Source organism: Bubalus kerabau, chromosome 4, assembly GCF_029407905.1.
Source record: "Bubalus kerabau isolate K-KA32 ecotype Philippines breed swamp buffalo chromosome 4, PCC_UOA_SB_1v2, whole genome shotgun sequence".
Lineage (NCBI taxonomy): Eukaryota > Metazoa > Chordata > Mammalia > Artiodactyla > Bovidae > Bubalus > Bubalus kerabau.
The window spans coordinates 71087800-71106720 of NC_073627.1; the positions used below are offsets into that span (position 1 = coordinate 71087800).

The 18921-nt window shown below is 44.8% G+C and overlaps 1 protein-coding gene across 3 annotated transcripts in view; it reads left to right on the plus strand.

The window, feature by feature from the left end:
* Nucleotides 1-17576, plus strand: part of GALNT7 (polypeptide N-acetylgalactosaminyltransferase 7) — a 136042-nt gene extending 118466 nt beyond the window's left edge. For all 3 annotated transcript variants that reach the window (XM_055577665.1, XM_055577663.1, XM_055577664.1), the window contains exons 7-12: nucleotides 1748-1865; nucleotides 3288-3410; nucleotides 7270-7488; nucleotides 9788-9886; nucleotides 10757-10885; nucleotides 15163-17576. In XM_055577665.1, the coding sequence (XP_055433640.1) occupies nucleotides 1748-1865; nucleotides 3288-3410; nucleotides 7270-7488; nucleotides 9788-9886; nucleotides 10757-10885; nucleotides 15163-15300 (826 nt within the window). In that variant the 3' untranslated portion in view covers nucleotides 15301-17576. The remainder of the gene's footprint in view (nucleotides 1-1747; nucleotides 1866-3287; nucleotides 3411-7269; nucleotides 7489-9787; nucleotides 9887-10756; nucleotides 10886-15162) is intronic.
* Nucleotides 17577-18921: the final 1345 nt, after the last annotated feature.

The window sequence follows — 18921 nt, forward strand, 5'->3', positions numbered from 1 at the left end:
AAAAAGCTGGTGGGGTCTGGGCATGTCGTGATACCAGGATACTGAAATGGCAAACATAAGGAAATTATACAACCTTTCAGCTTTATGTGACATTTTCCAAATTTGTTTGAGTTTTTGGTTTTTTTTTTTTTTTTCCAAAAATTGTCCAAGAGCCTGCCACTGATCTGTTTAACCTGACTCACAAATAATTCTGGGAGGGAAAAAATAAGGGGTGGTGAGTACAGGTATATTCCCACCAAACCCATGGGCTAGTAAAGAGAATTTTTTAAAATGTGCTAGAAAAATTTAAGGAAGGTTTCCCTTTAAATAACTCACTGGCTTTCACATTAAGATACATTTTTCAAATATGTACTGAGATAACTGGGAATATGTTTAAAGATCAAAAGGGCATAGTCATAATAATGTTAAATGACAGTTAAATAAACGTGGTGTGAAAATATAACCGAAAATGCACCAGTGCTCTGTAGTGAGTTCAGCTGCATACTTTGAGAAGAAAAGCCTTTTGAGAGGATGACTTTCCCCTGACGTGATGACATTTCCCTTTAATGAGCTGTGTTCCCTCGTGGCACTGAACACGCAGCAGGCGAGACAGAAATTAAACAGTTCACTACACGAATGACTGTGGAGCAGCGAGTACGAGTGGTGAGAAGGAAAGCCCAGAAAGTGTTCTGAGGCCGAGCCGTGAGGGATGAGGAGCCGGCCTGTGGAGCGGCAGGAGGACGCGTCAGGAGCCTGGGCCCTGGGGCAGGAGGGGTCGGCACAGCAGGGCGGCGCTACCCGGCTGCCTGATGGGGCTCCGGTGGGGCAGGAAAGAGGACGCCGTCAGGGTTCTGTCCGTGGGCTAGGATGGCAGCAGTGAGGCTGGGAAGAAGTGGCTTCACCCTGTGAACCCACTATGTGTGTTGACGGTGCAATCAGCGGGAATCGGCGATAGATTGATATCAGGTGTGCTGATGAAGAGGCTCCAATGGAGGGACCTACCTAAGAATCGTATGCGGGGATAATCCTTTGTCCCGGAGGAACAGGATGAAAATTATTCTCCTCTAACTTCTGATGGTGGGAGGGGCTCACCAAAGAAAGCTACCAAGTCTTTTTTTTTTTTTTTTTTCTCTTGTCGCTAAAAAGTACCCAGTTCAGGATCGCACTCAGGAAGGCCCACGAGTCACCCTCTGGCATCCCTGCGTCCTGACACAGTAAATAACTCTGTCTCATTCTCCTGTGTCACTTCCGGGCCACATTTGCAAACTCACAATGAACCCAGGCTGTCCTCCCACGAGCTACATCCTTATTTGGCAAACCCCTGAGCTATAAAATTTCAAAAATGAGATACTACTTTCATGGTGTATGGTTTCACTCATCCTGGAATGACTCATAAATCATTGCGGGAACATTTAGCCAGCCACAGCTTATGGCTCAGGCCTTTTGAGGAGTGAAAGCAAAAATTCTGTTTTAACTCACAAGGCTTAATTTTTAAGTCAACCAGGGAACCAAGATGCCCTCTAACGGCGAAATGATGTAATGCTCTAATTTGTAATGAAATACCATTTCAGTTAAAAATTGTAGTGAATTCATAAGAAATTATGAACAGAATTGCTTGGTGAAGGCTTTATAATTTCTTAATGTTTGGCCATCAGTTTTGTCTCTTCTATGCATTACTTAACTGTATTCCAAAAAGCTTTGTTGTCTGTGGTTGAAGGGGTCTTGGGCGTTTGTCTTTCAAAGTTGTTTCAGCATTTCTTTCCCTTAGGTCCCCAGCCATGGCTGGAGGGTTATTCGCCATCGAAAGAGACTTCTTCTTTGAACTGGGTCTCTACGATCCAGGCCTCCAGATTTGGGGTGGTGAAAACTTTGAGATCTCATACAAGGTAACATTTCATTTAAACAACTGCAATTTTTCCAAGAAGTTACTGATTCTTGTGACTATACGATAAGGCTGGTTTCTTTCAGGTTGTGTGTGTGGGGTGGAGGAGAGGGGTGGTGGGGGGACTGTTTAATGCATTTCTCTAAATTATAAGGAATGACTAACAAACATACTTGCCTTTTGGGAAAAAATAAGGGAAAATGCAAGCTCCGACTACATATGTACACGGCTCAGCTAAAAACAGAGGCCAGCAAGCTTCAGAATAAAAATGCCTCCTTTCCCATCCCCAACACCTCCCCCAAAGGTTTTCCATCCTGAAGCCTTTTGTTATCAGAGCTCCTGGGGGAATCAGCAGTTGTCGGGGTCCCGTTTGCCCATCCACTGCTGAAGCTGCCTTTCATCCCTGTAGGATAGGATGCTTCAGGACAGAGGCAGACCCCAACAGGGACTGGGGTCCTCACACTGACACGGGAGCTGCAGCTCCCCACCCTCTTCCTGAAAGAAAGAGAGAAAACAGTGATCCGGTTTGAGTTGAACAGATAATTGTTCAACTTGTCTTAAATATCTGGAGCTCAGCCCCGTGAGGGATAAGAGGAGAAACCCAGTCCCCGCTGTCAAGGAACTTACAGTTGATAAGAGATGGGACTTCTACTTAAACTCGTAACACAATCAGAAGGTGGACCCACATTCAGCTGATGTGATGAAGGAGCAGTTGGTGGGATCCTGCTGGAGGAAGTGTTCAAGACAGAACTAGGAAGATGGGCGTGAGATTGGTTGGGGGACGCTTCTAAGCAGGTAGAATGGGAAAAGGCACAGGGTAGGGGGTATGAGAGTTCAGGAGACAGGAACGCTGGCAGAAGCTGAATGCGTGAATCAGACGGAGATTAAGGGGAAGACCATGTGGGCAGGGATATTAGGGCCACAGTGGGGGGCCTCCAGTGCTGTTCCACTGTTACTAATCCAGCAGGCAGTAGAAACCATCAGAGAGGCTGAGGGGGAGGGCATGACCCCCAGCTGCCCTTCAGCAGGATAATCTCCTACTATAAATAAATAGGGGAGCGATGGCAGAGGGGAGCAGAGGTGCAGGAGCTGGTGAGGCGTTGATCAGAACACTCCCCCATGGGAGACATGTTAGCTGGTGGAGCGGGGAGGGGGGTTACAAGGGTGTGAGGACTGGGATGTCTGTATGGCTCTGCGGGTTACCATGGGGGTATCTCGGGTGCTGCAGGGGCTCAGGAAGGGGTCCTGGGTCCCGGGCACACCTGTGTTCCCCAGCAGCCTCTTTGTTAGTATGTGAGCTCAAGAAACAGGAAGTCATTGCAGGATCTGTTCGGCATATAAATTCCCTATGGACACTGTGTCTAGTTTAGGTTTCACAAGACAGAGCTGGCATTTGAAACCGCTGCACGTGTGTCTTTCCTGACAGATCTGGCAGTGTGGAGGCAAGTTGCTGTTTGTCCCTTGTTCCCGTGTCGGGCACATCTACCGTCTTGAGGGCTGGCAGGGGAACCCCCCACCCGTCTATGTTGGGTCTTCTCCTACCCTAAAGGTGAGTCTTTTGGTTAAAAGTGGGGAGACTGGGAGCTGACACGTGTGCCACATGGCCACTTAGTGTCAACCTGACGGCTGGGTGACACCTTTGAAGCCGTCATGCTGGGTGTCACTTTTAACTTAGGCTAGATTTATTTGTGAAACTTCTTACTGTTTAAGATTATTCCTTGTATCCTACTCTGATTATCATTCCTGTATCGAGTGTTTTCTGTGAAGATACCTCAAATTAATTTGTAAAAGCTGACAACCCACTCCAGTACTCTTGCCTGGAGAATCCAATGGACGGAGGAGCCTGGTGGGCTGCAGTCCATGGGGTTGCGAAGAGTCGGACACGACTGAGCGACTTCACTTTGACTTTTCACTTTCATGCATTGGAGAAGGAAATGGCAGCCCACTCCAGTGTTCTTGCCTGGAGAATCTCAGAGACGGCGGAGCCTGGTGGGCTGCCGTCTATGGGGTCGCACAGAGTCGGACACGACTGAAGCAACTTAACAGCAGTAGCAGCAACACTGTAGGAAAATAGCTGGAAAGAAAATACCAGTTTGTATCATTCACACATCAGTAAAATATTGTTCTTATCTGATTTTTTGAAAAGTAAAGTGATTATAATAGGATTTTGGGTAGTAAACAAAGTCAGAGTTGTGAACAGTGCTTATAAAAGTTCAGTATCTTTTGTATGGCTGAGTGCCCTCTCTGTTGACTATCCCGACATTGTCAATTGGCTATACCCCAATACAGAATTAAAAGTTTAAAAATAACAGTAAAAAAAAATTTTTTAATAGTTTAGTATCTTTTGTCCCCCAAACGAGGGACAAACCAGGAGAGTTTCACCCTAGAGTCTGCAGGCCCCACTGCTGGCAGGACCAGCACCTTACTCCTTGATGGAGCAATGTAGGAGCCGTGTGGCTGCCATAGACTCTAAGAGCATGTGACTGGTGCCCTTCATCTTCTGAAACCCTTAACCAAGTCAAAAGCAGAAGGAAGTCTATTTCTGGCTACAGCTGCAACTCAGGACTGTTCCCCAAAGGGAATAGATAACTGAAGGAGAAACGAGGCTATAAGAACCAGCACAGCCCTCTGCCCAGCTAGATTATCTTCAAAATGACCATCGTGGAGCCTCGTTAGACAGAGAGAGTTCCCATTTAACACCAGGCTGGACGGCCTCGCAGGAGGAGAACCTGCCCTTGAAATCAGCCCCACAGTCACCAGGAATTCATGACATCAGGTCAGCTTCGGAGAGCCTGTGCTACGAGGAACAGAAAGAGATGAGAGAGCAGCACCCGTCACTGTCAGGTTACCGCGGGTCTTCTCGAAGCCCAGCAAGTGCAGCCGTCGCCAGCACCTCCGTCCCCTGCCTCCGTGTGTCCCCTCCGCCTGCAGGGCTGTTTCTCCAGCCAGTGGTCTCTGAACTGCAGACCTCTCACATCAGCTGTCGCCCAGAACCCTCCTCTTCTTTTAATTTTTTTGGTCTTTTTTTTTTTTTTTTTTTTTTTTTTACCGCACCGCACGGCTTATGGGGCCTTAGTTCCCCAACCAGAGATGGAACAGTGAAAGCACAGGGCCCTAACCACTGGTCCACCAGGGAATTCCCTAGAACCCTCGTCTTAGGTGGTCCTCAGATGTTTCAGACTCAGCATTGTCAGAGCTGAGCCATTAACTTTTCCTTAGAGATGGTTCCTTTTTCTGCGACCCCTGAGCCCGTGAGGTGAGATGAGGAGGCAGGTGGTCCCTTCACCACCTCCCGCCTCCCACCTCCCACACCGCCCCTGGTTCCAGTCTCTCCTTGCTCAGCAAAGGCCCTCAAGTCTCCCATGGGTGCTCACCCACCCCCTCCCCCATCCCTCTCCCCTCCGTCCCACCCCTCAGGCCATCTCCACTCCCCATCAGGGTTATTCCCTTGGAAACTGAATCTGATGTCTGCTGCCTGCATAGACCCTTCTATGCGGATGGCTGTCAGCTGAGAGGTGACATGCAAAGCCCCTAAAAACGAACACTGGTATCACTGAGAGCCGGCACTTTGTGAGAGCTGAGTGTGTACAAAAATCTAAATGCTTCACACAGATTCACTTCTTAATTATCCAAAGGAGTTTCCCTGGTGGCTCAGACGGTAGAGAGTCTGCCTGCAGTATAGGAGATGCAGGTTCAGTCCCTGGGTCGGGAAGATCCCCTGGAGAAGGAAATGGCAACCCACTCCAGTATTCTTGCCTGGGAAATCCCATGGACAGAGGAGCCTGGCGGGCTACACAGTCTTTGGGGTCGCAGAGTCAGACATGACTGGAGCGACTAACACACTTTTCACTTTAAATGGAGAAATGGAGGCAGCTTTTCTCTCAGTGAATCCTGCATCCAGAGATGGTAACAGACCTCCTTCAGGGCTCCACACACCGTGGTTTGTCACATAGCTGTGTTGCCCTTTGCTGCAAGTCCCGACCCCAACTCACTAACCACTCCCTCAAACCAAGCCAGCCCTGTCCCCCCATCCCAAATAGTTAAATGCTCCTCCTTTTGTTACTGTAACCTTATACATATGCCCTGAATTCTTCATGTTCATGAGTACCTAGAAGACACGGACTGTGTCTAACTTTGGATGCATTTGCAAGAATTCAAAATATTTAGCAATAATATTGTGCTCTTTTAGGAAGCTGCCACTTAGAACTTCTTGAGCCCACAGGCTTTTGCAGCAACAGGCCCATGGCCAGGCATTCACCCTTTGATAGTTACCTTGTAGCCAAGAAAACATTTAATCTGAATACTAGATGTTCCCGCTCCTGATATAGAATGGTCAGTCACCTTGGCCAGCGGGCCCAATGCAGCCTCTTTTAGTAAGTAAAGTTGTGTTGGAACCAAGGTCTGCTGTTGCTTTGCATGTTGCCTGTGCTGCTTTCTCACTGCAGCAGCGGAGATGAGTAGTAGCAGCAGAAACATTATGGCCACCCAGCTGAAAAGATGGACTCCCAAGTCCTTTATAAAGTTTACTGCCAGCTGATGTCCAAGTGCGAGGACCTCGCTGGGTCTGTACTACATCCATTCACACCCGCGTTCAGTACAACAGCAGAAGTTAGGTCTTAGTTATCACATGTCAGCTTACTTGATTGTTCTTCGGTTGCTTTTCAGGATGCACCACTGGGACGTGGGGAGGGGGAAATATCCACTTAATTCTGGGCTATAGTGAAGTGGTTCAGGTATAGCTGTTACCAGACGGGCAGAGGCGCCTGCAGGAATGTGTCTGAGTGAGCAGAGCTGTTGTTTATCCCTGTGGTTTCTGCAGGTGCAACAGTGTGGTGCTCAGAGAGGAGATTGTTCTGGGCAGGGGCAGGGGACAGGGTGAGGGGGTGGGGGTGGTTCCAGCCAGCTTCTCACAAACCCTTTCTTCACTCAGCTTCATCAGCAGGAGAGAACATATTGTCTTAGAGTGTGTAACCTTTTGGGGGCTTCCCAGGTGGTGCGGTGGTAAAGAACCTGCCTGCCAAAGCAGGAAACGCAGGTTTAATACCTAAGACAGGAAGATCCCCTGGAGAAGGAAATGGCAGCCCACTCCAGTGTTCTTCCCTGGAGAATCTTATGGATAGAGGAGCATGGTGGGCTACTGTCCATGGGGGTCACAGAGAATCAAACACGACTGAGCAGCTGAGCACGCATGCACGTGTGACCTTCAGCGCAGTGACACCAGATTCTGTGTCCACCGCTCTTTGGTGGAACACTCATGACAGTGACATGCCAGGGTCATGAGCTCGCTTGCACACAATGAAATATACAGTCCTCTTGAAACGAGTGTGTCATATTTCATATGTCAGGAAGAGACTGTTTATGATAGTACAAATATTTTTATAATAATGTTAATTTCTTTTTTTCCCCAGAATTACGTTAGAGTTGTGGAGGTCTGGTGGGATGAGTACAAAGACTACTTCTATGCCAGTCGCCCAGAATCGAAGGCCTTGGCATATGGGGATATATCAGAGCTGAAGAAGTTTCGAGAAGATCACAACTGTAAGAGTTTCAAATGGTTCATGGAAGAAATAGCTTATGACATCACCTCACACTATCCTCTGCCGCCCAAAAATGTCGACTGGGGAGAAGTAAGTGTCAGCTGGGTGATCATGTGTGTGTTTGGAGACTGAGCTCAGGAGAAAGCAGAGTGAGACGGAAATGTTGGGGAAGAGAGAAGAATTTGAGGCAGGGAAGTTTGGTGGAAAACAAGGCAAGTGAGTGGAAGGTGCAGGCCAGGCAGACAGCTAGTGTGGTTTTATCGGGTTGGCCAAAAAGTTCATTTGGGTTTTCCATGCAGTGTCACAGAAAAACCCGAATGAACTTTTTGGCCAAACACGATATTTGCCCAGCACGTTGGGTGGCAGCCATGGTGAGGAAGTTGCCAGTGAGGGTGCATGGGAAGGGGTCAGGAGGGCACACATGGCCTGGTAGAACCCCACTGGGCTGTCCGGGAGACCTCGGGCCCAGAAAGGAGGCTACATGTAGATCTAAAGATGTGACGTATATTTGGAGCCTGCAGCACGTTTCATGGGACTGAGTGAGAAGAATGCAAAGGTAAGAGGCTGGATCTGTCCCTGAGGAGCCCCAGCCCCTAGAGAAGCAGGTAGAGCAAAGCGACCTGACCTTTTTGGTAAGAGGTCAGTAGTTTGGGTAGCAGGATGTGCTCGATCTCTCTCTGCTCCTCTGTCCTAACAGTTCTCTGTCCTGTATTTCCATCTTCTATTTTGATGAGCTGTGTTTAACTCCCAGCTGGACCAGAGCCCCTGAAAGCCCAGACCGCATTTTGGTTTGGTTATCTTTTGCTCTCAAGAATTCCTCACTAGCCTAGAGCCTTCTGTGTGGAAGGGATGAATTCTCTTGGTGAGCTTACCCAGTAGAGGATTCAGAGCCCACCCTTCACACGCTGATGGCTCTCAGATGTCCACCTTTAACCCACACCTCTGTCCCAGAGCCCCGACAAGCCCATCCAGCTGCCAACGGACACCAGTAGTGATCTCTAATCAAGTTATAAATCTGTAGTAGTAGTTCCAAAAAGGTAGAAGATTGTTTTTGTACAAAACATGCATTCCAGAGATGGAAGCACATGTTTGCCACGTACTTAGAGTATATACAGTTTGTCCATAGGTGGTCTGTATTATTTGTCAGCTATAGCTTGACTCCCCCCATTGGACTCAGTGGTAAAGAATCCACCTGCCAAAGCTAGAGATGCCAGAAACCGGGTTTGATCCCTGGGTGGGAAATATACCCTGGAGAAGGAAATGGCAACCCACTCCAGTATTCTTGCCTGGAGAATCCCAGGGACAGAGGAGCTTGGCGGGCTACGGTCCATGGGGTCGCAAGGAATCAGACACGACTGAGCACACACGTTACAATGGCAACCCACTCCAGTACTCTTGCCTGGAGAATCCCAGGGACAGAGGAGCCTAGTGGGCTGCCGTCTGTGGGGTCGCAGAGTCAGACACGACTGAAGTGACTTAGCAGCAGCACAGCCCAGCCTGCTGGTCATAGCTACCCCTCCACACCTCCATGAACCCCAGCCCCTGAATACAGCTGTCAGGCGTGGGAGCCTTACTTCCCAGGTTCACTGATGGTCTAGATACTTAGGGCCAGTGTCTGTGACCACTGTAGTCAGGTCCCTTAGCTCTGTTTCTCATGAATCTGAAATGGTACTAATGGTATTTTTTTTTATTTCTTTCGTCTTTTATCGAACTTTATAGGCCAAGGTCCTTCATTGAAATGAGCCCCTTCCAGTGTTGACTTTCAGACCATAAGTGGTTTCACGCTATCTAACCAGTGGCTTTTTAAAATTAATTAATTAATTGTTATCATTATTATTGTTTTTTGGCTGGGCTGGGTCTCGGTTGCCGCCCGGGCTTTTCTCCAGTTGCAGCCCACGGGGGCTGCTCACTAGTGGTGCGTGGGCTTCTCCTTGCAGTGGCTTCTCTTCTTGCGGAGCACGGGCCTAGTTGCTTCTCAGTATGTGGAATCTTCCCGGACCAGGGATCAAACCCGTGTCCCCAGAATTAGCAGGTGGACTTCTGTCCACTGTACCACCAGGGAAGTCCTAACCAATGACTTTTCAAGTATAAATAATCTTATAAATCTAAGAACAACAGGAAACCCTCTCTATCTCTTTGCATGTAACAAAATTGCTTCACAAATAAATATGATAAGTAGGAAAAAAAAAAAAGAAAAGACCATAAGTGGTTTGAGAGATGACTATAGCTCTGTGTTCCCAGAGGCCTGACTGGACAGTAGGTACCAGGCTGCACATGCCCCACCCTCCATGTGGACCTCAGCCTCAAGACAAAGTTCTCTGACCTCCTGCTAGAGCTTATCAGAATCTAAACCGTGACCCGCCTGTGACCCTTGGTTCATTTCTTTCAGATCAGAGGCTTTGAAACTGTGTACTGCATCGACAGCATGGGGAAGACCAATGGAGGCTTTGTGGAGCTGGGCCCCTGCCACAGGATGGGCGGGAATCAGGTACACCGCTCGCTCAGGCTCCCAGATGCAGCTGGTGTGCACTGGGAGCCAACGCGCTGACGCAGCACAGGCTTTAGCCTGGTTTTCAGTTTGGTAACTGTGATTGTTTGATAAAGTAAAACATTCTGTGAAAAACCAACAGTGCTGAAGCATTTGCTTAAATGAGGGGATAAGAGCAGTATTGGTTTTTATGTAAGCAACCGCAATCTAGAATTTGTGTCACATATAAGAGACTAGAATATATTCTTGCTTGAGTGTATAATTGTGTAAGCCTCACTCCCTAAGAGTTTTGTTTGTTCAGCTATTGTTCAGTTTTCCACATATTCCCCCCAAGAAGCTGGGATGTTATTACCAGTTGTGTTCCCAGGTGGTTCAGATGGTAAAAAATCCGCCTGTAATGCAGGAGACGCGGGTTCATTCTCTGGGTTGGGAAGATCCCCTGGAGGAGGAAATGGCAACCCACTCCATTATTCTTGCCTGGGGAATCCCATGGACAGAGGAGCCTGGCAAACTACAGTCCATGGGATTGCAAAGAGTCAGACATGACTGAGAAAGGCAACCACAGATTGTCTTCCCTTCCTATGTGAGTATTTTTCTTGTCTCTAATTTAGATGGTGATACATTATCAGGTCTGTTTCCACATTTTCATTTTCTTACACTGTTGGTGTGATTAAAATCTTAACGACCGATTCTGTATCTAAAAGGCTAAAGAACATAAGCTTTTAATAGTTAGAAGCGGTCTTCACTACCATCAAAATGAGTAATTCCTGTCTTTGGACTTGCAGTTCTGAACATACAGAAATGTGATAGAGAAATAGGGTAGTCATTGAGTCTAATTATAAGAGTTGGGTTTCTTTCTTTTTTAAATAGCTTTTCCGAATCAATGAAGCCAATCAACTCATGCAGTATGACCAGTGTTTGACGAAGGGGCCTGATGGATCCAAAGTTATGATTACACACTGCAATCTGAATGAATTTAAGGAATGGCAGTACTTCAAGGTATTCTGCATCTTAGTTCTGAAATATATGCTGTTTCATTTTAATATATGGAATTGAGACACGTAAACGTTAAAACCTGCATTCTCACTGGCTTGCATTTCCCTCTCATTTTCCTGATCACTGGAGAATCACCGTTCGGTAACAGAGCACCCTTTTATTCTCTAGTACAATGTCATCACGGACGGGTACCACCCAGGGTCCATGCAGACCCACTGTTCATTTATCCACATAGGGAAACCAGGGTTCCCTGAGGCAGTCATCACCATTGTTCTAATATCAAAATCTGATCTTTTTAATCTAACTGATAATATATATAATTTTAGTGAATGGCTCATTTATATGTACATATGTATATATAGTTTTAATGAATGGCTCGGTTAGTTTAACTTTTAAAATATTGCTGCCTGTTGTCCAGCAGGTGGCGATAGAGATGAACAGGTAACGTGTTGGATTCCAGGCTTCACAGCTTCTCCTTCTGGCTGTTAAATGCAGGATACGTGTTGCCTGTTGCTTGTTTTAAAGGCCACATTTAGTTCTTCATTTGACTCTGTGGGAGCAGTGTTTCTATTTCAGGTGTGAATTTTCAGTGTTGTATGCCAAGCTGAGGATTCCAACATTCGAATGGTACTCTATAATTTTCGAAGTCTAGACTTGGCTAAAGTAAATCAATTTATTGTGAAACAAAAAGTTGAAAAAGCTCCCCCAAACTGAAAGAAGCTGGCAGCCCTTAGCTTTCTTTACACATCTTGTATTTGTTGTCATGCCATCCCTGCCAGAAAACACTTGTTTGCCATGTACTGACAATGTTAATGGCCTAGCTGAATATTCCCAGTTATGGGAATTGTATATGTTGCATAGATAATTACCAAGAAGCGGTAAGTTTGTGTCAGTTGCTGATGTTAGGAAGAAGATTAATATAACTCCCAGAGAACAGAGCATTTATTTCCACAAAGAAAGATGAATAATAGCAGTAAAGCCAAGGGATGAGTAAGGACAATATTAGTTAACTAGTAAAAGAAAGTTAACAGATGCAAAAAAATATGAGAAGGAATGGATAAAAAATGGAATGCACATATTTTAGATACTATATTTTAAAGGGCACAGCACCGAATATCAGTTTGTGCATCAGATGTTACTATTAATAAATATTCACTGGGGCCTTTCAAAAAATAGCTAAAGCCCATCATACTATAATGGAAGAGAAGGAAAAAAATGTAGAAATAAAAATAAGCAAAATGGGGCCTCCCTGGTGACTCAGTGGTAAAGAATCCGCCTGCCAATGCAGGAGACACAGGTTTGATCCCTGATCCGTGAAGACCCCACTGCCACAGAGCAACAAAGCCCATGTGCCACAACTACTGAGCCTGCGCTCCAGAGCCTGGGAGCCCAGACACAGCAACTGCTGAACCCCCTGCACCCTAGAGCCCAGGCTCCACAAGAGAAGCCGCCCCAGTGAGAGGCCTGCTCACCACGACTAGAGAAGAGAAAGCTGGTGCCCTGCAAGGAAGATCCAGATCAGATCAGATCAGTCACTCAGTCGTGTCCGACTCTTTGCGACCCCATGAAGCGCAGCACGCCAGGCCTCCCTGTCCATCACCAACTCCCGGAGTTCACCCAAATTCATGTCCATTGAGTCGGTGATGCCATCCAGCCATCTCATCCTCTGTGGTCCCCTTCTCCTCCTGCCCCCAATCCCTCCCAGCATCAGAGTCTTTTCCAATGAGTCAACTCTTTGCATGAGGTGGCCAAAGTACTGGAGTTTCAGCTTTAGCATCATTCTTTCCAAAGAAATCCCAGGCCTGATCTCCTTCAGAATGGACTGGTTGGATCTCCTTGCAGTCCAAGGGACTCTCAAGAGTCTTCTCCAACACCACAGACCCAGCACAGTCAAAAATAATAAATAAGAAACAAAAATAAGATATTAAAGAAATAAAGTGCCACAGGATAGGGAAAGAGAGATTAATAGGAGGCTTTATTTCTGGTGAGTTTTGGGTAGGAAGTATCACTGCACGGGATCCTGAGGTGTGATAAGACTCTTCGTGAAGGATGAATGTGGTGACAAGTGAGCAGGGTCATAGCGTCTTAGTGTAGAGAATTCTAGGAGCTGGGTGTTTTCTGGTTCCCTAAGTTGTTCTCCATGGGAAAGAGCATGGAACTTTTTATGGTCTTTGGGGAGTGACCGACCTTAGCTGAGGATCACAGTGATAGGAAACAGTGGGTACTTTTAGGAAGATAATTCTGGAAACATTGTCAAGTCTGGACTGGTGAGCAGGAGGCCAGCTCAGTCAGCAGTTCTCACTCTGCTCCTCTGGACCCGTTTACATCCTTACTAACTGCTGACACACTCCCAGGGAGATTTGTTATGCAGCTTACAGCTAATGGGGTTTCTGAATTGGGAATTAAACCTGAGAACTGTTATGAGTATTGATGTACATATTCATGTAAAAGTAATAGTCATAACCCTATTACATGTTAATATAAATAACACTTTTAATGAAAAAGAGCTATTTTCCCCACCACAGTGAGAAGAGTGGCACTGTTTTATAGTTTCACAAATGCCTTTAGTATCTGATTTAATAGAAGAACTCTGGATTCCTATTCTGCTTCTGCATTTAGTTTGATGCGAGATGTTGTTCTAGTTGAGTATCTAAGGAAAATCCAGCCTTGTCTAGACATGCAGTTTGAAAACAAGGGATAATTTAATAGCCTTTTCAGATAATTGTGCTACACAAGTGTGTAGGTGGTGGTTTCTTTTTATTCATTCATTGATTTATAGCTGTGCTGGGTCACCATAGCTGTGCCCAGGCTTTGTCTAGTTGCTGTGAGTCGGGGCTCCGCTCTAGCTGTGCTGCACGGGCTTCTCATTGTGGAGCACAGGCTCTAGGTGCCCAGGCTTCAAACAGCTGTGGCTCCCGGACCCTAGAGCACGGGCTTCAGGAGCTGTGGAGCACTTCTGGAGTTGCCAGGGGGTGTTGCTCTGCCACGTGTGGGATCTTCCTAGATCAGGGGACCCGTGTCCAGGTTATTTGCAATGTGGAATCTGGAATCCCTGTCAGTGAACATTTTGTCCTCTGTTGCATTAAACCCACTTGTCTGTCTCAAACTTTGACTGGATCTTTTGTAACATCACACTTGCACAGCTCATTTGGAAAATATCGACTCACTAAGTCATCCAGATCTTCCAAATGATGGCACATTTCATCATCCACTGCTCCTGAAATCACAAATATAACCACTTTTCACCAGAAAAGTCTTTAAATCTTGTGGTGCTGTCGCATTCTTGATGATGGATACAAGTTTTCTAAAACTCAAATTTTTGCTTGAAAACTTAGGTTTTATCAATGGCAACAAATAAGTGTCAGCTTTATATTGTTTTTCTTTTCCCCTTGAAGTGACAGGCTCATTTTATTTTCTGTAAAATGTCTCCCCAGCCCCAAGTTTGCATAATTGTAATCTGCCTGCAATTTGTCCTTTCAAGTCACATGACAAGAAAAGGCACTCGTTCAGCCCTCAAGTCCAGCAACTGCCCATGTTCTGGCCATTCTCACCTACTGTCTCTCAGGGTCAAGTCTTAATAAAACGAACACGTTTTACTGCTTCATCAAGGACATTCTAAAATGAACCTGGCTTTTTTTCTACTTGTGAGTCTGTGGCTACAGAGAACGTGATCACTTGATTGATGTTGCAGCCCCAGCTCTTTGACCCAGTATGGCTTTTGCACTGTCTGTATAAATGTCCATACAGTGGAAAAGACAGTTAGGGTCTTTGTATTGTTAGGAAATTGTTTCGACCCTACAGACCCAATCTTAGCTAGTCTGAGGACTGCACTCTGAGAGCCGAATCGAACCTCCAGCAGGTGACAAGGACTCGACTAAGACAAGGGTGGTGGGGATGGGAAAGGGTACAAGCCCAAGTCCCTGCAAATGTCCGTGTTCAGCTGGCGACTCGAAGAAAGGCGGGCATGCAGCCTGAGCTGCGCTGTCCTAAGCTCAGGACAGCTGGATTAGCTGGATAGGAACTAGGGGAGCTGGTCTGGAGGAGGAGATGATGAATTTAAGTTTGTACATGTTGAATTGGAGGTACCGGCAGTACGTCATGCCTGAACAACAAAAGGGTGTAGAAGACTGACAAGAGAAGCCCAGAGTCTGGGGTGAAGCTGCTTCACGCCTGACCAATTTGCTTAAATTGTCTTCTTACGAAAGCCAGGAGGTGACCTGTCTGATGCCAGTGACAGCACAGAGCTCACGTGTAACGCTGTGTTTCCCTGTGTTTTCCAGAACCTGCACAGACTGACTCACATTCCTTCCGGAAAGTGCTTGGATCGCTCAGAGGTCCTCCATCAAGTGTTCATCTCCGACTGTGACTCCAGCAAAATGACTCAAAAGTGGGAGATAAATAACATCCATAGTGTTTAGAAGGAATGAAAGAAACCAGTAACCTACCTACTGACACGTAAACTTACACAGGACTGAGCGCCGCCTGGAACCTGCTGCAACTGTTGTCAGCTGTACAGCTCCAAACCCAGAGGCTCCGCGGGGGCCTGAGGACGCGGAGAAACTGTGATTTTTACGATAACATGATCATCTGCAGTTACTGTTTACAAAACTGCTTTTACCTTAAACTTTGTAGATGTTTACATCTTTTTTGTTTTGTTTTAAGATGCTGTTGGTAATCTGTGCGTTTAGCTCTGTTTTATTTAGAACAGAGTTAAAAGCATTGTTGTCTTCTTTGGGATTACACTCAGGGGTCTGAAAGGCAGTTTGATTTTTTTTTTTTTTAACACACTTGAAAAAAAAGGTTGGAGTAACCAGACTTTCCTATGTAACTTGGTGATTATCAACCTGTTGTGTCTTTATTTAATTTTACATCTTTTTGAAGCACTGCCACAGGTTATTAGCCAAGGTGGCCTTCCTCCACGGTCATGCTGCTTTTTTGAAAGGTGAATTTCAACACTTTTAGTGCCTCTTTCATTTCTTGGTATACTATTTCAGGAGCTTTGAATGCAATTTGTAGGATGGTATTGATGGAATCGTTCATTACCTGTCTGAGGACTGAATTTACTCGCTGCCATTTGCTCTGAAATTGAATGCTGTATGGCTCAAAAAACAAATGACAAAATGGAACATCCAGGGCTGTTCCGAAGAGTTGGAAGATTTGTGCGGCATTAACTCCTCTACTTGTCAGCATTCCATTGCCCTCTGTCAGTCCCAACTCCTAAGGCGGGAGGGGGGCCTACTAACTTGAGAAGAAAAGTCCTCTGACATTGAGGATTGGCTTTTCCCCATTACCTGTCACTTTAGAAAACTATTAATATTTCTCAGTTTTGAAACCTTGAAATGAGAGTAACACAAAGAACACAACACCACTGTAAACACATCAAAGGTTTGTTCTAACCAAGGTGAGAATTTCCAAACCCTTGTTGGATTAAGCCTTACAAGACTACTGTGTCTTATAACCTAAGCTGTGCAATTTATATAGTCAAGGCTGAATGGACCTTTCAGTTATTTCTTCATGAAATTCCCTGCACAGTCTTTAAATTTTAAAAAAGCCTATTGAAAAATACAGTCCATGAACAAATATGAACTCCTTTCTGTTCAATTATCTGTTAGTTCCCTAGTGTTTCTTATTTTTTTTTTAGGAAGCATATTTCTTTTAGTATTTTTCCAATGAAAAGAAGACTTGTTTGAATTCACACATTTATTCAGATAGTACCTACAAGAGGAAAACCAAATACTGCAAGTGGTCAATTGATTTTAATATCTAAATAGTCTCTTATACCCCACAAGATTAAAATGCTCCATCAGAGGCAAAATAAATAAATAAAAAAAAAATTAATGAGGCAGGGAATGGCAAATAAATTAGAGACTGATCCTGTTATCATGATCAATGGAAGGAATTCACAAACTACTACCAGAGAAAAATATATTTCACTAAAGCTTAAAAAAGAAAACAGAAAAGAGCACCTACATTTACTTAAAAAGAAAAGCCCACAAACTTGCTTCTTCCAAGCTTAGCTCTTAAATTTGGAGAGTCAAAGTTAAACATCTTAAACAGAGTTTTATTTATAATTTTGAATCGTCAATTTGTATTTTGCTCCTGATCTCTGATCAACCATTTGAGCTTTCATTCATCTCTAGGGATGTTTAAAAAGGAATACATTTCTATGCCTATATAATTGCAAAATAAATCAACCATAAGTAAGAAACTAAGAATTGGTATTTAATACTTGTGTGTTTGCAAGTAGGTCGCATTTTCCTTGTTGAATAGATTATAACCTTGTTAACTATGCATAGGCCTAAGAACAGTGGCACAGAAACTGTGCATGTAAATTTTAAATGGGTATTTTGTGCAATTCATTAAGATACTCTATAAAAAATGACTCTATATATTGAAATCAGAAACCTTACCAAACACGAAAAACATCAGAAGCTGCTGCCATAATGACTATTTTCTACTGTAGGCTGTTTTGGAAATAATTCCATATCTTTGCTTTGTAAGTTGATAATATCACTATGCATTTCTACTCATTTTATAAATTTGATTTATGCAGATTTTGATACACTGTATGTTTCTGTAGAAATTGTATAAATATTCAAAATTTTATTAGGGGTAAATTTGAGAAGTTTATGTATATCTTAATTCTGGGTTGCTTGTTTTTTAGGTGAGAAATAAATAAAATATTGTATTTTAATCCATGGTTGTTTTTTTTTAGTACTTGTAATCCTTTTTATATATATCTAAACACTGCATGTTTGAAGTAATTACTTGATTTTATTGTTTATAAGGGGCTTCCCAGGTGGCACAGCAGTAAAGAATCTACCTACGAATGCAAGAGATGCAAGAGATGCAGGTTCGATCCCTGGGTCAGGAAGATCCCCTGGAGAAGGAAATGGCAACCCACTCCAGTATTCTTGCCTGGAAAATTCCATGGACAGAGGAGCCTGGAGGGGCTACAGTCCATGTGGTCGCCAAGAGTCAGATATGACTGAGAACACACACTCATTGTTTGCAAGATACAGTAGTATTGGTGCTTTCGAACTACAGTGCTGGAGAAAACTCCTGAGAGTCCCTGGGACAGCAAGGAGATCAAACCAGTCAATCCTCAAGGAAATCAACCCTGAATATTCATTGCAAGGACTGATACTGAAGCTGAAGCTCCAATACTTTGGCCACCTGATTCCAAGAGCCAGCTCATTAGAAAAGACCCTGATGCTGGGAAGGATTCAGAGCAAGAAAAGAAGCGGGCGACAGAAGGTGAGATGGTTGGATGGCATCACTGACTCAGCTGACATGAGCTTGAGCAAACACTGGGAGATAGTGAAGGACAGGGAAGCCTGGCATGCTACAGTCCTTTGGGGCTGCAGAGAGTCGGACACAACTTAGCGACTGAATAACAGCAACAACCATATATTGAGTATATGCTTGAGTGTTGGTTAGAATTTGCTTAGACTACTCAGAGCTTATATCTAGAAAGGAAACATAAAGAATTATTTTTGCCCCGGTTGCTTATGTATAGCAGTTTTTTAAAGTCACTTACCAAATACAAAACACAACCCCAGCAACATATATCCTTGGCAGTGTATTCTCCTATACCATTGCCTATTAAGACCAAAAATTTAAGTAAAGTCTTAACAATCTTCTGGATCAACTAGATAAGGAAGCCTTCCCAAATGAAGTGAGAAATGGGCTATAGGACCTCATAGCACAACCCATGACACCTCCGGAGAAGGGACTGCTGCCAGCTTTCCCGTAAGTGGCTATGTTGGTCTGGGAAGCTCTCTCAGCCATTGTTGTGGCTTCACTTCTCAGCTGCTGTGCCTGAAAAAGTGAAGGGATCTAGGACTATATATCATCATTTCTGGACAAGCTGTGTGTTGGTTTTTTTATTATTTTTTTTTAATCCACTTATAATTCAATGGAAGACCATGACAAGTACATGACCTGAGCCAGACGGCTAATGGATCAGTAATTGGGTATATGAATATTCATCCATGTGGAAAGCACTTTTAGAAGTACCGAGCCCTATGAGAATGCTT